Raw genomic sequence first — 20,204 nt, 5'->3', positions numbered from 1 at the left:
GCCTCCCAAGTAGCTGAGACTGCAGGCACCAGCTACCATGCCCAGTTAATTTTTTGTATTTTTAGTAGAGAAGAGATTTCACAGTGTTGGCCAGGCTGGTCTCAAATTCCTGGCCTCAGGTGACCCAACCCACCTTGACCTCTCAAAGCACTGGGATTACAGGCGTGAGTCACTGCGCCCAGCCTTCCCTGCTGCTTCTTTGTTGGGAAAGACCCCACTTTGTCCAAGTCCTCACCCCTCCCCCACATAGCCATGAGTGCCACAGGAAGCTCTGCCTGGCTCCTGCAGGATGTGAGGACTCATCAAAGCCCATCACGGCAGCCCCGCTGCCAAGGCCTGAGACTGAATTCGAGGTGGCACATGGCCCAGTCCACAGAATTAGATGCAGGAGGCAGTCAGCTCCAGACATCTGAGGAAGGTTTCCTCACTGTTAATAAAAAGATAAGAGAAAGTCCCTGCCTCCTTTGAAGTTGTTTACTATCAGAGACATCTTGAGACCAAAGGGATGGCTGTCTTAAATTCAAGTCAATGTTAAGAAGAGCAGAAAGACGGGATGATCAGAATCCTTGGTGATGCTGCCAAGTCACAGAATTAATCTGCATTGTGGTTATTCAACCTCTGAATTCCTTGTTTGTGAAATAATAAATTTCCTCATTGTTTGGGGTTGAACTGTCTCCTCCCCAAATTTCTATGTTCAAGTCCTAATCTGCAGTATCTCAGAATGTGATGTTATTTGGGAATAGGATTGCTGCAGATGTAATGAGTTAGGATGAAGTCATACTGGAGTAATATTACAGGCTGATAATGTTGTGTCCCCACAACATTCATGTCATGAAGTCCTAACCCCGGTATTTCAGAATGGGACTGTATTTGGAGACAGGGGCTTTAAAGGGGCGATTAAGTTAAAATGAAGCCATTCGACTGAGCCCTAATCCAATCTGATAGGTGTCCTTATAAGAAAATTTGAACCCACAGGGAGACATCAGGGATACATACGCACAGAGAAAAGCCATGTGAGGATGCAGAGAGAAAGTGGCTATGAGGAGTGAGGCCTCAGGAGAAGCCAAACTTGCTGACACCTTGAGCTTGGACTGCTAGCCTCCAGAGCCGTGAAGAAAGAAACTTCTGTTGTTGAAGTTGCCCAGTCTATGGGATTTTGTTACGGCAGCCCTAGCAAACTAATACAGTTGTCCTCCTTTAACCTTGGCGAGGTATGTGCCAAGGCACCCAGGGAATGCCTGAAACCACAGATGGTACAGAACCCTATATATACTGTTTTTTCCTATACCTATATACCTATGATAAAGTTTAATTTATAAATGAGGTACACTAAGAGATTAACAATAATAAAATAGAACAATTCTGTCAGCAGCACTACTCTTGCACTTTGGGTCATTATTATGTAAAATAAGGGTTACTTGAACACAAGCACTGCAATACACAATAATCGACCTGGTCACCAAGACAGCTGGATGAAGGGATGGTTACCATCCTAGGTGGGATGAAGTGGGGTGGCACAAGATTTCATTCTGCTACTCAGATCAGTGTGCAATTTAACTTATAAATTGCTTATCTTTGGAATATTCCATTGAATATTTTTGGACCACTGTTGACCACAGGTAACCAAAACCTCAGGAGGCAAAGCCATGGATAAGTGAGGGACTACTGTACAGATATGCTTGTTTGTTTGAACTTTTATTTGTAAATTTATGCAACCAGTTTCAGAATATACAGATTATTCTGTAGTTTGCTTTTTTCAATCAACATTATACTTTCGAGATATGCTCATATTGGTGTATCAAGGTCTAGGTAATTTTGCTTACTGCTGTGTAGATTTCCATTCTACTAATATATTACAACTTAGTTTTTCAATTTTCCTTTTTTGGTTGTTGTCAGGAACAATGTGGCCATGATCATCTTTGTATGTGTGGTTGGGTTTCTCTAGGTTACAACTATAATTAATTTTTTTGGATCACAGAGCTAAAATATGTTTTTTTTAAAAAAAAAAGTTAATTTTTAATTGACAAAATTGTATATATTTATTGTGTATAACCTGATATTTTGAAATATGTATACACTGTAAAATGGCTAAATCCAGCAAATTAACATACACTTACAATTCACATAGTTTTTTTGTTTTTTTTTTCTAAGACACTTTCACCCTTGTTGCCCAGGCTGGAGTACAATGGCGCAATATTGGCTCACTGTAACCTCTGTCTCCCAGGTTCAAGCAGTTCTCCTGCCTCAGCCACCTGTGTAGCTGGGATTACAGGCACATGCCACCACACCCAGTTGTTTTTTTGTATTTTTAGTAGAGATGGGGTTTCGCCATGTTGACCAGGTTGGTCTTGAACTCCTGACCTCAGGTGATCCACCTGCCTCAGCCTCCTAAAGTGCTGGGATTACAGGTGTGAGCCACCGCACCCAGCCCCACGTGCTTATTTTTTATGGGAAGAATACTTACAATTTTTTCTCTGAATGGTTTTTTAAAAATACTATACATTGTATAAATACTATACTATAAATACTATACTATACTATGTATTATACTATGTATAAATACTATACTATAGCATTATACTATGTATAAATACTATACTATAGCATTATACTATGTATAAATACTATACTATAGTATTATACTATGTATAAATACTATACTATACATCTAAAATACTATAGTCACCATGTACAACAAATCTCTTGAACTTATTTCTCCTAAATGAAATTTTGTATCCTTTGACCAACATCTCCCCAACCTCCTAACTCCAGCCCCTGGTAGCCACCACACCACTCTCCACTTCTATGAGTTCAACTTTTAAAATTTCACAAATAAGTGAGGTCATGCAGTATTTGTCTGTGTCTTATTTCACTTAATGTACTCCAGGTTCATCCAAGTTGCTGCAAAGGACAGGATTTCCTTCTTTGTAAAGGCTGAATGGTACAAGTTGAATATTCCCTATCTGAAATGCTTGTGACCACAAGTATTTTGGATTTCAGTTTCTGGGGGTTTTGGGATATTTGCATTATACTTACTGGTTGAGCATTCCTAATCTGAAATGCAAACTATTCCAATGAACATTTCCTTTGAGCATCATGTCAGCCCTCCAAGTTTTTAATTTTGGAACATTTTAGATTTTTGAATTAGAGATGCTCAACCTATATGCCATCGTGTGTATGAACCTCATTTTCTTTGTCCGTTCATCCATTGATGGACACTTAGGTTAACTCCATATCTTGGCTATTGTGAATACTGCTGCAGTAAATATGCGAGTGCAGATATCTCTTTGACGTACTGATTTTGTTTCCTTAGGATATACACCCAGAAGTGGGATTGCTAGATCATATGGTAGCTCAATTTTTAATTTGAGGAACCTCCATACTGTTTTCCATAATGGCTGTACTAATTGGTATTCTCACCAACAGTGTACAAAGGTTCCATTTTCTCATTTTTCTTGACAACACTTGTTATCTTTCATCTTTTTGATAACAGACATTCTAACAGGTGTGAGGTGGTATCTCACCACGGTTAATACAGATTTTGATTTTGAGAAGTGGGCTGCTGCTGTAACAGATACCTAAAAAAGAGGAAGTCACTTTGGAACAGGATAAGACAACAGGATAGAATAGTTTTAAGGCGCAGGCAAGAAAATGCCTAGATTGCATTGAAGAGATTGCTGGTGGAAATATGGACATTAAAGAGGCTTCTGGTGAGGCCTCAGATGGTAATAAGGAACATGCTACTTGACACTGACAGAAAAGCAATTCTTGTCCTAAAGTGGCAAGGAACATGGCTGAATTGCATTCTAGTGTTCTGTGGAAGATAGAATCTGTGAGTGATTAACTCAAGTACTTAACTGAGGAGATTTCTAAGAAAAGTGTTGAAGGTGTGACCTAGTTTCTCCTTATTGTTAGCAAAATTAAAGAGGTGAAAGATATATTGAAGAAGTAACTGTTAAGCAGAAAGGAACTAGAACTTAAAGATTTGGGAAATTCTCAGCTTGTCCATATGCAGAACATGAGAAAGTGTATTCTGGAGAGAACACCAAAGTGTGACCAGAGGATGACTCCATGAAGAAATTATGGGTATAATTCTTAGACAAAATCAGCTATTTCAAAAGAAGTCAGAGATACAGATACGGTTATACCAGCAGAAATATTGCCAGCTTGGGGTAAAAAGGATGGAAACAGGACAAAATGAAGGAAGGTAAGACTTCTTAGATTCTATAGGACAAGAAAATTTAGCAACCTGCCTGCAAGTATGTATGTATTAACCTCCAAGAAAAGGGAAAGTAACTCCAAAGGCAATTCAGAGATCAGCAGAACATCCACTGATGCCATCACTGGCCCAAAAGGTACAGAACAGGGAGATGAAGCTATTTCTCCCTCACTTTCAGGGAGTGGGGTCAGTGAGCTAGGATGCTACTGCCCCGTGCCCCAGGGACAGGGCTGTTGCCCAGGGCCATGGAGGTGGGGCTGCCCTCAAGGGCAACACTGCCGCCTTAGTGGGTCCAGAGGCAGGGCCATCATCCCAGGGGGCCCTGGTATAGGGCATTGAGCCAAAGAAGATTATTCTGAAGTCTTAAGAATCTAAAGGAATTTGCTCTGCTAAGTTTTGGACTTCTGATTTCTCCCTTTAGGAATGGAAAGGTCTATCCTATGCCTGTTCTACCATTGTATTTTGCAAGCAGGTAACTTCTCTGGTTTTGTAAGTTCACAGCTAGAGAGGAATTTTGCCTCAGGATGAATTATACCTCAATTTATTTCATGAATTGATAGATGAAATGTATCATGTAGATGATATTTGGATCATATTTGGGACTTAGAGTTGATACTGGAATGGATTAAGAATTCTGGGCTGTTGGTAGGCCGGGTGTGGTGGCTCATGGCTGTGATCCTAGCACTTTGGGAAGCCAAGGTGGGTGGATCACTTGAGGTCAGGAGTTCAAGACCAGCCTGGCCAACTTGGTGAAACCCTGTCTCTACTAAAAATACAAAAATTAGCCAGGCATGGTGGTGGGGTGCCTGCAATCCCTTCTACTAGGGAGGTTGAGGCAGGTGAACTGCTTGAAACCGGGAGGCAGAGGTTGCAGTGAGCCAAGATTGCACCATTGTACTCCAGCTTGGGCAACAGAATGAGACTGTCTCAAAAAAAAAAAAAAAAAAAAAAAAGAAACAAACCAAAAAAAGAATTTTGGGCTGTTGGAATGGGTGAATGTATTTTGTATGTTAGTAGGATTTGAATTTTGGGAGTCAAGAGGGCACATTATTACAGGCTGAATTATGTCTCCTCCAAAACTAATCTCTTGAAGCCTCAACCCCTCATAACTCAGAATGTGACTGTATTTGGGAATAGGACTTATAAAAGAGATAATTAAGTTAAAATGAGGCTATTAGGGTAGGCCCTTATCCAATGTGACTGGTGTCCTTAGGAGAAGAGGAAATTTAGACATACAGGGAGACAGTGCCCATGAATGTGCACAAAGAGAAAAGGCTATGTGAGGTCACAGCAAGAGATGCCTATCAGCAAACTGAGGAGAGAGGCTGCAGGAGAAACAAAACCCCTCGGTATCTCCATCTTGGACTTCTAGCCTCTAGAACTGAGAGAAAAATATGTTTTTACTGTTTACACCACCTGGTCTTTGGTCTTTGGTTATGGCAGCTCCAGGAAATGAATGCACTGGGCTTTCTGTTATTTGACACTAACTGCCTCCTAATAAATGTCACAGAAATCACCTATATGCCACTTATACAGCACTCCCAAAATAATAAGCTCCAAAATGAATCAGAATGACATGATTTCGAGGAAGAAATAAAATGAAAAGGAAAACACATTGAGGCAGAACAAGATGATCAAAGAATAACTGAATCTAAGTGAAATGTAGAAGAGCGATCTATGAAAAGAAACAGTGAAGAGAGAAAGTTTCATTTGGATGATCAGCTGTCATGTGACTTTGAAAGGTGAGAAGAGGAGATTAAACATATTCATTTGATAGCTGGAGGGTATAAGAAGAAAGTTATATGTGAAAAGTGCTATCTAAGAAATTTACAATAAGTTCAGAAGTAAGAATCACTGGACAGAAATATGCCTTCAATGTTTACAAACTCACAAAGTTTCTAGGAAAATATAAATAAACTTATTTCTTTATATTTTATAGTTATTGCAGATTTAAGTTGTAATATTTTTTAAAAAGAGGATGCAGAAATATAACAGCCATCTCACTAAGCATTCTTCTTTTTTTTTTTTTTTGAGACAGAGTCTCGCTGTGTCGCCCAGGCTGGAGTGCAGTGCCGCGATCTCGGCTCACTGCAAGCTCCGCCTCCCGGGTTCCCGCCATTCTCCCGCCTCAGCCTCCGAGTAGCTGGGACTACAGGCGCCCGCCACCATGCCCGGCTAGTTTTTTTTTTTGTATTTTTAGTAGAGACGGGGTTTCACCATGTTAGCCAGGAGGGTCTCGATCTCCTGACCTCGTGATCCACCCGCCTCAGCCTCCCAAAGTGCTGGGATTACAGGCTTGAGCCACCGCGCCCGGCCACTAAGCATTCTTATAACTGCGACTCTTTTCTCCCAGTGATATATGTCATATGCTGAGCATATTAACACAGTAACTTATTCATCAGGCAAGAATGAATATTGGTGATATGGTTTGGATCTGTGACCCCACCAAATCTCGTGTTGAATTGTAATCCACAATGTTGGAGTTGGGGCCTAGTCGGGGGTGACTGGGTCACCGGGGCGGTTTCTCATAAATGGTTTAGCACCATCCGTCTTGGTACTGTTCTCATGATAGTGAATTCATTCTCATGAGATCTGGTCATTTAAAAGTGTGCAGCACCTACCCCCTCACTGTCTTTTGTTCCCGCCTTGGCCAAGTGAAGTGTCTGCCTCCCCTTCCCCTGTGATCTCCTGAGGCCTTTCCAGAAGCCCAGCAGATGCCAACATCATGCTTCCTGGGCAGCCTGTGGAATCATGAGCCAATTAAATCTCTTTTCTTTACAAATTACCCAGTTTCAGGGTTTTTAAAAAATATATATAGCAATATGAAAATGGACTAATACAATTGCTATGTTCCACACACCTACCTGCAGAGGCACATCTGGATCCATAGTAAATTGGGCAATTTTGTCAGCCCAAGGCAATAATTTCTTCGTTTTGTGGTCCACATAATAATCAAAGATTGTTCCCTGGGATGGAAATTTCACTGCTTTCATCTCTTTCTGCCACCACCGGCTGAAGTCAGCCTGATAATCAGAAAGCTAAGGAGAACAAGAGAAATACTTACTGTAGATTCAAAGGTAATTAAAACTATGAAAAAAAACAAGAAACAAATTATGAGTAATATCATCATAGGAGTAGAAACCTAAAATTACCATATACCCATCAAGCACAAATTTTGTGAAATAATTAACTTAAAAAGCAAGGTAAAGTTAGGTAAACACCAGATTACCTGTTGGTTATTCAATCTAATGACAATGTATTATGCAAATTCCTATGCTAGGTAATCACTATTGAACAGTGGTGTTCACTTCTACCAATGTTCACACCAATTTATGGGAAAATGGGAAAAATAAGAATGGAGTACTTTTAAAAATTAATAACATTATTTGATTTAAATACTGTCCTTTGCTCTGATCTTATAGCTTTCCTGGCCCTTTCAACCTTTCAATAATAAAATAATTTTCCCTTATAAAATTATGGTGATAAATTGTTATTTTTATAAATGCTCTTGCTTAGAAAAGTAAACAACTGGCAACTCTATACCATTCCTACACATCATTATTGAAACTCTGTTGATCTCTGGAATTCTAAACCTGGGAATCCCTGCCATGAGAGATGGAGGAATGGAGAAACACATGGACCTGTTTTCCCACCAGACCAAATCTAAGGGTTGTAGTTGAAAACTGCATAGGGACCAACTTTCAGCCTCCAGAGAGATTTATAGTAGCAAGGAACAGACTCTCTTTACTGGGAGTTGCTTGTTTTAATATGAGTATAGATATAAGCCATTTACTGCTAGATTAGGGTTTGGAAAATAAAGAGGAGGACAACTGTGTGCAACTAGAAAAACCCTTCTATATCCACAGGATGACCTGGCCCAGTGATGCCCATGTCCAGAGGATGACCTGGCCCAGTGATGCCCATGTCCACAGGATCACCTGGCCCAGTGATGCCCATGTCCAGAGGATGACCTGGCCCAGTGATGCCCATGTCCAGAGGATGACCTGGCCCAGTGATGCCCATGTCCACAGGATGACCTGGCCCAGTGATGCCCATGTCCAGAGGATGACCTGGCCCAGTGATGCCCATGTCCAGAGGATGACCTGGCCCAGTGATGCCCATGTCCAGAGGATGACCTGGCCCAGTGATGCCCATGTCCAGAGGATGACCTGGCCCAGTGATGCCCATGTCCAGAGGATGACCTGGCCCAGTGATGCCCATGTCCAGAGGATGACCTGGCCCAGTGATGCCCATGTCCAGAGGATGACCTGGCCCAGTGATGCCCATGTCCAGAGGATGACCTGGCCCAGTGATGCCCATGTCCAGAGGATGACCTGGCCCAGTGATGCCCATGTCCAGAGGATGACCTGGCCCAGTGATGCCCATGTCCAGAGGATGACCTGGCCCAGTGATGCCCATGTCCAGAGGATGACCTGGCCCAGTGATGCCCATGTCCAGAGGATGACCTGGCCCAGTGATGCCCATGTCCAGAGGATGACCTGGCCCAGTGATGCCCATGTCCAGAGGATGACCTGGCCCAGTGATGCCCATGTCCAGAGGATGACCTGGCCCAGTGATGCCCATGTCCACAGGATGACCTGGCCCAGTGATGCCCATGTCCAGAGGATGACCTGGCCCAGTGATGCCCATGTCCACAGGATGACCTGACCCAATGACTCCTATATCCACAGTATAATCTGGCCCAGTGACTCCTATATCCATAGGATGATCTGACCAGTCACTGCCATAGCCACATGATGACCTGGTCCAGTGACACCTCTATCCATCCACAGGAGACCTGGCCCAGTTACTCCCATATGCACAGATGACCTGCCCCAGTGACTCTTGTACTCATAGGATGACCTGGCTCAGTGCCTCTGATATCCACAGGAGACCTGTCCCGGTGAATCCTATATCCATAGCATGACCTGACAAAGTGAGTTTGATGAACTTTTAAAAATACTGTGTGTGTCTACTGCTTTCAGCAATCTCATTTTTATCTATGACTTCAACTGTGATTCTTCCCCAGAGAAGTTTTTAAACCTGCTTTTACTTTGATGTCTCTATGTCATAGATTATGGCCTATAAACTGGGCAGGGGGAGTGATCAGTGTTTGCAGGGAGAGCTTGCCCCACCATCTTCCAAACCATCTGAGAGCATCCTTCTACCACCCCATGCATGAGTTATGCATTTAGGTTCATTTAAGTTATTTTCAGATTGGTGGCAGAAGACATTTCTTCACCCTATAAAAGTTGGTCTTGAGCCAGGACAGTTCAGATGATATTACTTATCTGGCACCATTCTCTGTAGGCAGACTACATTTAACTTTTACTTTACATCGAACTTTGCTTCACCCAACCACTACATAGGCAAAATGATTTTGGTGACAAATCTTTCATTCATTAATTCATTCAACTAAAGTGCATTTGTTCTAAAGTAGAAAAGAAAACAAACAGGGTCTCTCCTCTCACAGAGTTTATGGGGAAGATAGAAGGGAGGAACATGAAGATGTGTCATCTAGCTGAGGCTAAGTCAACAAATGCAGAAATCAACAGTTGCCTTGAAAGTAGTTTGCTATAAGTGAGAGTAACAGAGGCATTGTATTTTAATTGGATGCTCAGGGAAGGCATCTTTAAGTGCCATTTCAGGAAGAGTCCAGCACATACAAAGTTCCTGTGGGATGAAAGAACTTGGTGTGTTCAAGAAACTGGACCCCGTAGCTGGCGGGCGGGCGGGCAGGCGGGCAGGCGGGCAGGCAGGCGGGGAGCAGGGGAGGGAGTGGCAGAGGAAGAAACAGGGAGAGCTAAGCAGGGCTAGATTCAGAGGCCTTATAAATAGAATTAAAATTTGAAATGTTATCTTAAAGGCAATAAGGAGCCATTCAAGTGTTTTCAACTCTAGAGTATATGATATGATTTCATGTGCATTTCAAAAAATCACCCTGACTGCTGAGTGGATGATGAATTATCAGAACAAATGTAGAAAAAGAAAGCCCAGTGAGGAGGCTACTTCAGAAGCCACGTGAGAAATGATGGTGGTTTATGGGAGTTCAGATGAACTTGAATTGAAACTCGTTTTGGAGGTTGGCTGCAATGACTAAAGAACACAGGTCCTAAGTCAGTCAGCTGCTGTTTGAACCTGGCTGAGGCATGGGTTAGCTTGGTACCTGGAAGCAGATTAATATACCTTTCTAAGCTTCAGTTCCTTATTTGTAAAAGAATAGTTGTACCAATCCATATAGGGTTTTATTGTTTTTGAAGATTAAATGAGGTACCCTATGAAAAGCTCTAAGCATATTCCCTGTCACATATTAGGCACTCAGTGGCTATCCTGAGAACATTTCTTGTGTCTGTTTCACGCGTATTGCCAACATCATGGCCTCTCTTTTGAATGCTTTGTAGTTAGAGCCTTTTTGAAAATTTTAAGCTGCTGTTGCTGCTCATGTTGACTATTAATTACGGAAAGGAAGGTGCCAGTGATATCCAGCTTCTAGCTTATATAACTAGCGGGGGGAAGGCTGATACATTTGGAAATTGGAAAGATTAAAAGAGGGTCAGCTGGGAGGGAGGTGAGTGGTTATGAGCAGGAGGGGGAAGATGTCCGCTGTCAACATCCCACTGATTTTACAGTCCTAGAAAGGGAGAAAACTTGTGGTAAATATTGAAAGAAATACCTGGTGGATGAGGAGGGTTGCCTTCTGTCTGCATGTGGCTTCCATAAACAAGAAACCCACACATGTTGTAAACCATGGCTCTGAGAAAGCCACATAAGTCCCTGACACGAACACTTGACTCTCACTCACATAGTATCGGCTGCTAATCTTTAGAGAGCACTTGGAAATGACAGAAGGAATCTGGCTTCTGAGAATGGCTGAAATAAGATCTAGGAGGCCAAGTGAATTCCAAATATATTATTATAGTAATAGGCACAAGTTATGGTAACTTAGTGGCGAGAAGTGGAAATGGCCAACAGATTATATCAACCATTTATTTTCTGATCTACAGTGAGCAAACCAACAGCAATATAGGTCACTCTTGGCTGTGATGCCTTTCAATGTAAATACCCCATTTACACCTGGAAAGAGCAAGGAAGACTGGAAAACGTGTTATCTATTTTTCGTGTAAAAATTCAGGGGTGGCTGGGCGCGGTGGCTCAAGCCTGTAATCCCAGCACTTTGGGAGGCCGAGACGGGCGGATCACGAGGTCAGGAGATCGAGACCATCCTGGCTAACACTGTGAAACCCCGTCTCTACTAAAAAATACAAAAAACTAGCCGGGCGAGGTGGCTGACACCTGTAGTCCCAGCTACTCGGGAGGCTGAGGCAGGAGAATGGCGTGAACCCGGGAGGCGGAGCTTGCAGTGAGCTGAGATCCGGCCACTGCACTCCAGCCCCGGCGACAGAGTGAGACTCCGTCTCAAAAAAAAAAAAAAAAATTTCAGGGGTACTCATAGAAGCACTATGAACCATGAGAGGCCCTGAGGTACCATGGAAGGTATGGTTTTTGGAGAAAGACAAACTCCGGTGGGAATCCTGATGTTGCCATTTCCCATCAGTGTGACTTTGGACAAGTTACTTTGCCCCTCTGAGCTTTACTTTACTTGTGCAATGAGGACAGCTTGAAGAATCATAGTAAAGATCACATGAGAAAAATTCCACATAGAGGTACATGGTGGCAATTAGATCTGCAAATTTCTGAAGTTGAATAATTCCCACTTTGCACTTTGGTAAGCCTAAGCAGTTCATGGGATATGTGTGCTGGTGCAAATATTTGTCTCAAGTGTTAATCAGAAGCCACAAAAGGGCTATGCAAGCAATCTGTACAGGTATGAATATTTCACTTTCAGCTAAAAAAAAAAAAAAAAAAAAAAAAAAAAAAAAAAAAACAGCGAAAAAGAAATTGGCCCAGGGTTGACTATGGTTCACAAATGACTATCCTGGGAATAGTGTGTGAGACTGGTTAGAAGTAAGAGGGACTGGACACAGGGAGACCAATTTGAAGGTTATCATATGCTGCAAACTGAATTGTGTCCCCTTCACGTCCCACCCCCAAATCCATATTTTGAAGACCTACCCCTTAGTGTGATGGTATTTGGTGGTACGGCCTTGGGACATAATTAGATTTAGACGATGTCATGAATATAGGGTCCTCATGATGGGTTTAGTGTCCTCGTCAAAAGAGAAACCAGTATGTCTTTCTCTGTCACATGGGGACACAGTGGGAAAGTGGGGGTCTGAAAGATGGGAAGAGAGTCCTTGCCGGAACTCAACCATGCTGACACCATAATCTTGGAGTTTTAGTCCCCAGAACTGTGAGAAATAAATTTCTATTGCTTCAGCCATCCAATTTGTGGTATTTTGTTATGGCAATCTGAGCTACTAAGACACTATGATAGCCAAGGCCAATCTAAAGATGCATTGCCTCTGAATTTAGGCTGCAGGGATGGAGAAGAGGGAACAGGGTTGGCAGCTGTTTTACAGGTACAACTGAAAAGGGTCTGAGATCATAAGACACAGAAATCAGGAAGAGTGATGTCTCCCACATTTTTAACTGGAGCTACCGGGAAGAATGTACCACTGAGCAAAAGAGAAGAAGGAAGAGAAGGGGCAAGTTGGAGTATGGGGCAGAGGAGACGGTCTGTCTCAGGCACACTGAGCGGGGCTTCTTGTAGAAGAGCATGCTGGAGGTGAAGCCCCAGAGGCAGCTGGAACACAGAACTTTTTCAGAAGACACAGCCAGGCTGGAGGGTATGGATTTGGCATTGTCAGCTGGGGTTAGAACCATCAGGGATGGGACTACCTAGAGAATGCACAGATTAGGAGAGAACAGGGCAAGTAGTATAGACCTATAACATAACAAAAACGTATGGATCACATATTTTAACCTCCCCCTGACCCTGTCCCACACAAAACTGGAAACTGGACCTGTTAACTATTTCTAAACATACCTGATCTTGTAGCAGGGTGCCTCCAAAAGCCCAGATACAAGCAAATACAAAATAGACTTCATAAACTTCTTTTGGACTGTCAGAAGGGACATTTTCAGGAGTCAGCAAGCACTCCAAAAGAACACATATAGTCTAAAGAAAAAGAAATAGTCAAATAAGGCAACATCTTTCAAATAGTGGAGTAAGTTCAAAGAATATTTTTACAACTCCGTGTTACCCTTAAGAGAGTACATCGTTTCCCAACTGTGATTTGCTACATTGGGAGAGACAAAAATTACCACCTTGGGTGTCTAAGTTAACAGTAGAAAACTTGTCACTTTCAACCAAAATGATCTAGGTAATAACAAACTATTTTTTAAAAATAAAAATTTAAACAATCCAGTTAATAATCAGTATACAGCCAGGCGAGGTGGCAGGCGCCTGTAGTCCCAGCTACTCGGGAAGCTGAGGCAGGAGAATGGCATAAACCCGGGAGGCGGAGCTTGCAGTGAGCTGAGATCCGGCCACTGCACTCCAACCTGGGCCACTAAGCGAGACTCCGTCTCAAAAAAAAAAAAAAAAAAAAAAAAAAAAAAAAAAAAGGGCATATATCTATATTCGCTTTTTTATAAATAGGAAACCATTTTCTAAATAGTATTCTATAATCCACTTCCTCGACTAAAAACTGAAGACATCTTTCATTATCAATAAGTGTTACTCTACACCATCACTGGAATGGATGCAGAAGATTCCATTGGATGAACAGGCATTTATTTTACTGTTCCTTCTTGTTGGACATTTAGATAAACCACTTTCGGTAAGTGCTTTGGCAGCCACTTTCCCACCTGTTGTCATAAATTTAGAATGTTGGACTGGCAGCTTAAGCCTGTGGCAGTTTTTTGGACACCGAACTAAATTTAACCTTGAAAGAAATGCTGTTTAGGAACTCAGGCACGTGTTCTTCATACCCTCCAGGTGAAATGGCAACATGCTGGGCGGTCCTAATATACCTAGCCCATGCTTAGGGCAGTTGCGTCAGCAACGAGAGGAACGCGGCTGCTGCAGGGGACTTCACCATGTGAAATAATAACCAGTAATGAACAGGTTTGGGGGCTAGTTCTCTAAAGCACAGAAAGTTGTCATTAATTAGCACTGTTACAGATCCTAAAACTCAAGAGACTCTTCCCCAGTTTTGCAGGCAAAGATAGATTTTCATCTCTATTATACACACAGCAACGCAAGCTATCACAAATCAGGTCAGCACTGTGTGTGTGCCTTTCCTTTCTTGCCACAGAAGATGGGGAAATACTTTTCATTTAAATTGTTGAGCACTTATTACATTTTAAAATCTTCTTTCTTGATTTCTATTACTTCATGTTGTGCCACATTTGCCAATTTTAAATAATCTTTTAATAGAATAAAACTCACCAATTTGCTATTAAGAAAACAGTGTAAAACTGAGGCTTTGTTAGTTTTAGTAGAAGCCATGTTGTTCTAAGGAACTGTTGAAATCAAAACAAAAAAGACTGAAGGGTCTCAATGTGACGCTATCTGCTGAGACGAACACATGAATAAGGCCACATGTTTCTTCTATTTTCTCCCACAGTACTTGAGAAACATTTTGAGTTCTGTGTCAGCACTTAACATACTTTAATGCACAATCTGAAAGAGTTAATACACCTTACCAAATTTAAAGAGGCATCATACATCAGAAAACAGAGTGCATTAATTTCTCAAGATAGCCATTTCAGGTTACTATCTTCTTACATTCATTTTTGTCTCAAATTTCCATACTTATTAGTAACCACAGAAGAGAAATTACTCTATAAAACAACAGCTTACATGAAGCTAAAAATTAAATGCCATTTCTGAATACAGTGAAAGAAAGAAGTAGAGCAGAAGTCATATTAATTCCTGCTGACCTATTTTCACACTACTCTTGAATGGAAAAGTTCACACCACAGAGAATCACACAAATACATAAGTCAACTTGAGAAAGAACATGATCATGCTTTTTTGCAAGTATTACACCAGAGGAAGTCTAATTAGGCTAACTACATAATTAATTCATAATGAATAAATTCAGACCTGCTTTCAGAAATAAATTATACCTCAGATAATTACTGTTGAAGACTATCGTTTATTTAGTTGGTGCGTGAATTATCAAAAAATCTGAACTTTCTCTTATTATGCTTGTGACTATGTCTAATTTTGCATCAGACAAATTTGGTAACACACTCACTTAATGGTAACAAAGCACTTAGAAAGCAATTTTGCTCCTACAGGAAAAAAGGGGTGTGGGGGGTTTTCGAATTGTAAACCTTTCACGAAGCTTTTTGCTTGTAAGGGCTGGGGATAGTTTCTCTTCATGCTGAGATTAAGATCACAGCCTTCTTTCTGTGTGCTGTGAATTATTTTCATTGGCTTCCATGACAACCTATCATGTGTGCCCTTCACTCTTACCAGCTGTCTCAAGATGAAGATGAGAAAAAATATATCCCTGGGATATTATGAGCCCTTCATCCAGACTGACACGCCTCCATGAATATTTTTGGGAGGGGGAGGTCTGTGAGTGGTGGCACCTAGGTGGCAGAATTCAGAGGCTTTCTCTTACTCACTGGCTGGCATCTTTAATTGCACAACTTTATTTCATTGAGAAAACATACTGAGCACCTTCTCTGGGCAAGTTACTTAGGAACCAGAAAAATAAATAAAGCTATTGAAACTTTGTTGTTCTAATTCTGTGCAAAGACACTGGAAAGGAACACAATGGTTCAACAAACACATATCTGGCACCTACTATGTGCTAAGAGGTATCTGGGGATATTAAAAAAAAAAATCAATAAAACCTGGTTCCAACCTTCATTCACAAGATTGTGAAAAGAAGGACAGCACAAACTGAAACGCTAACAGAATGTGATAGAGGTTTGCAAAAAGCTCCAGAGAACATGGGGGGTGGGGGCAGGGGCTGGAGGGTTGGGGCAATCTAACAATTCCAGAAATCTTCTCATTTTCTTGGGCAAGCAAGAACTTCTGTTGTCTTGATCAACAAACACTACTGCATCAGGACTGGAATGTTAAATGGTGTAACCGAAGACAAACCTGCACCAGGCTACTCTCAGGAATTGAAGTGATGGTTTTAAAGCTTGTTCTCAGCTTATCCAAGCATGCGGGGACATATTTATCAAAAAGAATAGTCAAATTGGCCTTTTCTGATTGATGCCGCCTTCTGTCTATCCAACTGGCCACATATCTGAAAAGGAACACAGAAAAGCTTTTATTGAACACTAGGCTTGAAAAGCAGAATTTCACCAAGTCAAAAGTTTTCTCCTTCAACACAGCTTGGTGCAACAATTCAGGGACACGTTTAGTGAGTTCGTTCTATTTCTCAAACTGCAAATATTTTAAAATGGTCCTTTAAAAACTTGTTTTAGTGGCCATTTTACCTTAATGAAAAGACTGTAAAAGGAAATCCTAATAGCACTTAGAAGCCAAACATAATGGAATATAAGTAGACCATTACTGAGCATTGATGAGGAAGTGCAGTGTGTCATTTCCTGAAGGGCTCAAACTATTCCCATAGTGTAGGCCTTATTTATGAAAACAGCTTGCGATTTTTCTTGATTAATCTTGGCATCAATTATTTAGTAATGAGAAATCAGTTACAAATAAAAAGATGAAAATTCCATAGGGGCTATTTCAAAGTGCCTCCTTTTTCAATGGACTGAATGTAACTCCAATCTGATAGCTGCAAACGAGTTTCCAATAGGTGGCTCTGATACCGTGTTTCATGCTTGGGGGTGTGTGTGTGTGTGTGTGTGTGTGTAATCTGAAACATAAAATGTTATCAATTTGATACATTAAATATCCTTAATGTATTAGTAAAATAATACTTATCAGTAAAACAAAGCATGACTTAGTAGCACCTATAGTAGTCTACAGGGCAAAATGTATGATGTTAAACTAAAAATAATCCCTCAGAAAGTTCTCATTAAGGATGAAGCAGGGGGAATAAATACATTTAGAAGCCAGCAGAGAAGCAGTATGACCACAGGTCAATTTCAGCTACACCTTGCATTTTGAGCATCAGGAGACATTAAGGCAAGATGATTATCTGACAAAAGGCTCCTTTCACTTTTCGCAAGGCTTCACAATAGAGTTTACTAAACAGTCAGTTATGTTACACTCTGATGAAATTTATAAAATGTCAACTGTCAAAACTTTTTCAGGTCTAAGATAAATGGTTTTCAACAGAAGTCCAATTGCATAAGAGTAACCTGATAGAGTGTCTCTGTGTGGTAGTGACAGTGGGAACTGCGGAACGATGGAAAGCAGGTGTCAGTGCCTGGGGACAAAGGAATGAAGGCCACCCTCTCAACTACTGATTTTACCCTATATCAGCTGCCAGAGTGGAAAGTGGAAACTTTGTATCTAGAGCTTATCAAAAAGAGGCGAAAGAGGATTGCTCAGGGAAAGGAAAGTCTAAAGTGAGACTGCCTGGATATGCATCTCCGTTCCACCATTTTTAAACTGTGTTACCTTGGGCAACTTACTTAACCTCTCTGTGCCTCAATTTTCTCCTCTGTAAATGGACATAGTAATAATATGAACCTCCTGGGGTGGTTGTGAGGATTATGTAAGTTTGCATGTGCAAAGTGCTTACATTAGCATCTGACAAATTCTCAATAAATGTTACTCATTAGTACAGAGTTGGTGGCATTGGGAAACTCAGGGTTAGATCACGGCTCCATCTCCCTGTGTTTCTCCTAAAGGCAGTAGTGTCCCATTGGGCACAAGAGTTGGCATCCTGGATTCTGATGGATATAACAAAACCCACACCCCACTTCCCAACAAAGTTTCTTCCAGGTTTCTGTGGGAGCAGAAAGCCATGGCAAGGATCACTAGGAGCAGTAACTTCAAAAAGTAGCCCAGAAGGAAGAAGTGGGCTTTGCACTTAGGGTGCAGGTAATAGCGACTTCACATCAGCAGCAACTAAAGTCTCAGAGAAAATCTACCGAGCCCACTAGCAAATGATGCTTCTGGACAAATTACTTCCACAAGTGAGAGTTGCTCCAGAAAAAAGTCAGTCCAACCAAACCAGGAGATGTGGTAAAAGCTGATTCTGCTTGAGAGAAAAAAAAAAAAAAAGTGTGTGTGTAGGAGAATCAGATAAATGACCTCTACTAGGGATCAATCACACCACACAGCACAGGACAGAGAGTAAAAATGGCTATGTTGCTGGACAGTTTAAAAATTTATGTAGAAATTATTGCTAAACTTTCATAGCTTAGGAATAAAATACACATTAAAAGACGGTAAATTTAGAAGGAGAAACTGTTACCTTCAGCAAACACTGAAGCTATAGAGCTGCACTTGTGTGCAATTCTTGCAACACTGCTTCACACAAAAAAATTCCTTACGATTTTTAAAAGATGCGATAGATGTGAACATGACTACTATTATATTACATACAATTGAAAATGGCATACTAAAATGGCATATTTTTTCCTTGCCCACAGAAAAGATCACCCACGTTGGTGCCCCACCTCAGGAAATGGCTACATTGTAATGCCCCAATGTATCATCTTAATGGCAACATGCAGGTTATTAACAGAGAGTTTTGGCTTTCCAGAATTTGTAAATGAGTCCTCCTATCAGCAGCTCAGTTGTTCCTCCTTCCTCCAGAACTATTCCAGGTTTATTAAGTGAAGTCTAAAACCCTGTGGTTTCTAAACTTTCTAGAGTAGCCAAAGTTCTCAGACCTCTGAAAACTTTTTATTTATTACTCAGTCCTCTGGGGTTGGATCCTGTTGTATCGGATAGAAGGAACTGAACAGACTGTAAGTCTACCCTCAGAGCAAGCTTCGAATTCTCTGTCATTCACCATGGCCTGGAAAAATGGTAGACAGTTAGCAGCACATGCTGACTAGCAGTGTACACCAATTATTTCTGAAGTTGCATGTTTATAATATATACAGTATCCAAAGATGAGACATTGGGATTGTAGGGAAAGAAGACAATACGCTCATTTGATACAGGTGAAAGTATTAGTGATACAAAGCCAGAAGAATATTTTAAGCTCAAATAATAGAAGAAAGAGGATGATCTAAAGCTGTGGCTTCCAAGAGTCATCTAGCAGTATCTAGTCTTTCATAATCAGACTTAGGGATGAGGTTTTTTTTTTTTTTTTTTGAGATGGAGTCTCGCTCTGTCACCCAGGCTGGACTGCAGTGGCGTGATCTCGGCTCACTGCAAGCTCCGCCTCCCGGGTTCATGCCATTCTCCTGCCTCAGCCTCCCGAGTAGCTGGGACTACAGGCACCTGACACCACGCCTGGCTAATTTTTTGTATTTTCAATAGAGATGGGGTTTCACTGGGTTAGCCAGGATGGTCTCGATCTCCTGACCTCGTGATCCACCTGCCTCGGCCTCCCAAAGTGCTGGGATTACAGGCGTGAGCCACCGCGCCCGGCCAGGATGACGTGTCTTAATGTCTCCATCTTAGTTTCATATATCTCAGCAAACATTAATAAAAGTAGAAAATGTGCCTCTATGCCAGAGAAAGAGAGAAAGAGAGAGAGAAAGTAAAAGTGGTAAAATGGTTAGTGATTGCAGGAAAAGCATCTCTGCTGTGCATTATACTACCTTTCCAGCTTTTCTATAGCTTTGAACTTTATTTCAAAGTTTTGACTCTGAAAAAAGCATTGCTGAAAACTGAGACTTAAGCAATTCGCTTGGAAGACTGGGTTAATAATTATGTCTATTTCAGAAGGTAACTGAGTATTAAATGAATTAATATGTATAAAGCTATCATTTTGTTAATATAACTACATTGAAGTAAGATGTTAAGGTCTCCAATAACTATGGAGGGGAAAAAATACCCTTTATCCTAAAATAGCTATTTCGTGACTTATTGAAAGTTTATTGCAATGGGAGGTGAAAATAGAAAAATACCTTTTAGAGAAGATTTCCATTATTTTGGAAAATGACTTGGATGAATTCTTTGGTCACACCCATGAAAATTAACACCTACCCAATAATTTTGGATAAAACAAAACAA

At 41.2% G+C, this 20,204-nt stretch overlaps 1 protein-coding gene across 1 annotated transcript in view; it reads right to left on the bottom strand.

Annotated features, from left to right (window-relative positions):
- DNAH11 (dynein axonemal heavy chain 11) overlaps positions 1-20,204 on the bottom strand; it is a 396,815-nt gene that overhangs the window by 190,406 nt on the left and 186,205 nt on the right. The window contains exons 43-45 of the mRNA XM_017871552.1: positions 16,248-16,398; positions 13,167-13,298; positions 7,084-7,257 (exon numbers count right to left, since the gene is read on the bottom strand). Coding sequence (XP_017727041.1) covers positions 7,084-7,257; positions 13,167-13,298; positions 16,248-16,398 — 457 coding nt within the window. The remainder of the gene's footprint in view (positions 1-7,083; positions 7,258-13,166; positions 13,299-16,247; positions 16,399-20,204) is intronic.

Source organism: Rhinopithecus bieti, unplaced genomic scaffold, assembly GCF_001698545.2.
Source record: "Rhinopithecus bieti isolate Rb0 unplaced genomic scaffold, ASM169854v2 scaffold_5882, whole genome shotgun sequence".
NCBI lineage: Eukaryota > Metazoa > Chordata > Mammalia > Primates > Cercopithecidae > Rhinopithecus > Rhinopithecus bieti.
The sequence above is the reverse complement of the archived record's forward strand: the minus strand, read 5'-3'. Positions and strand labels throughout refer to the sequence as shown.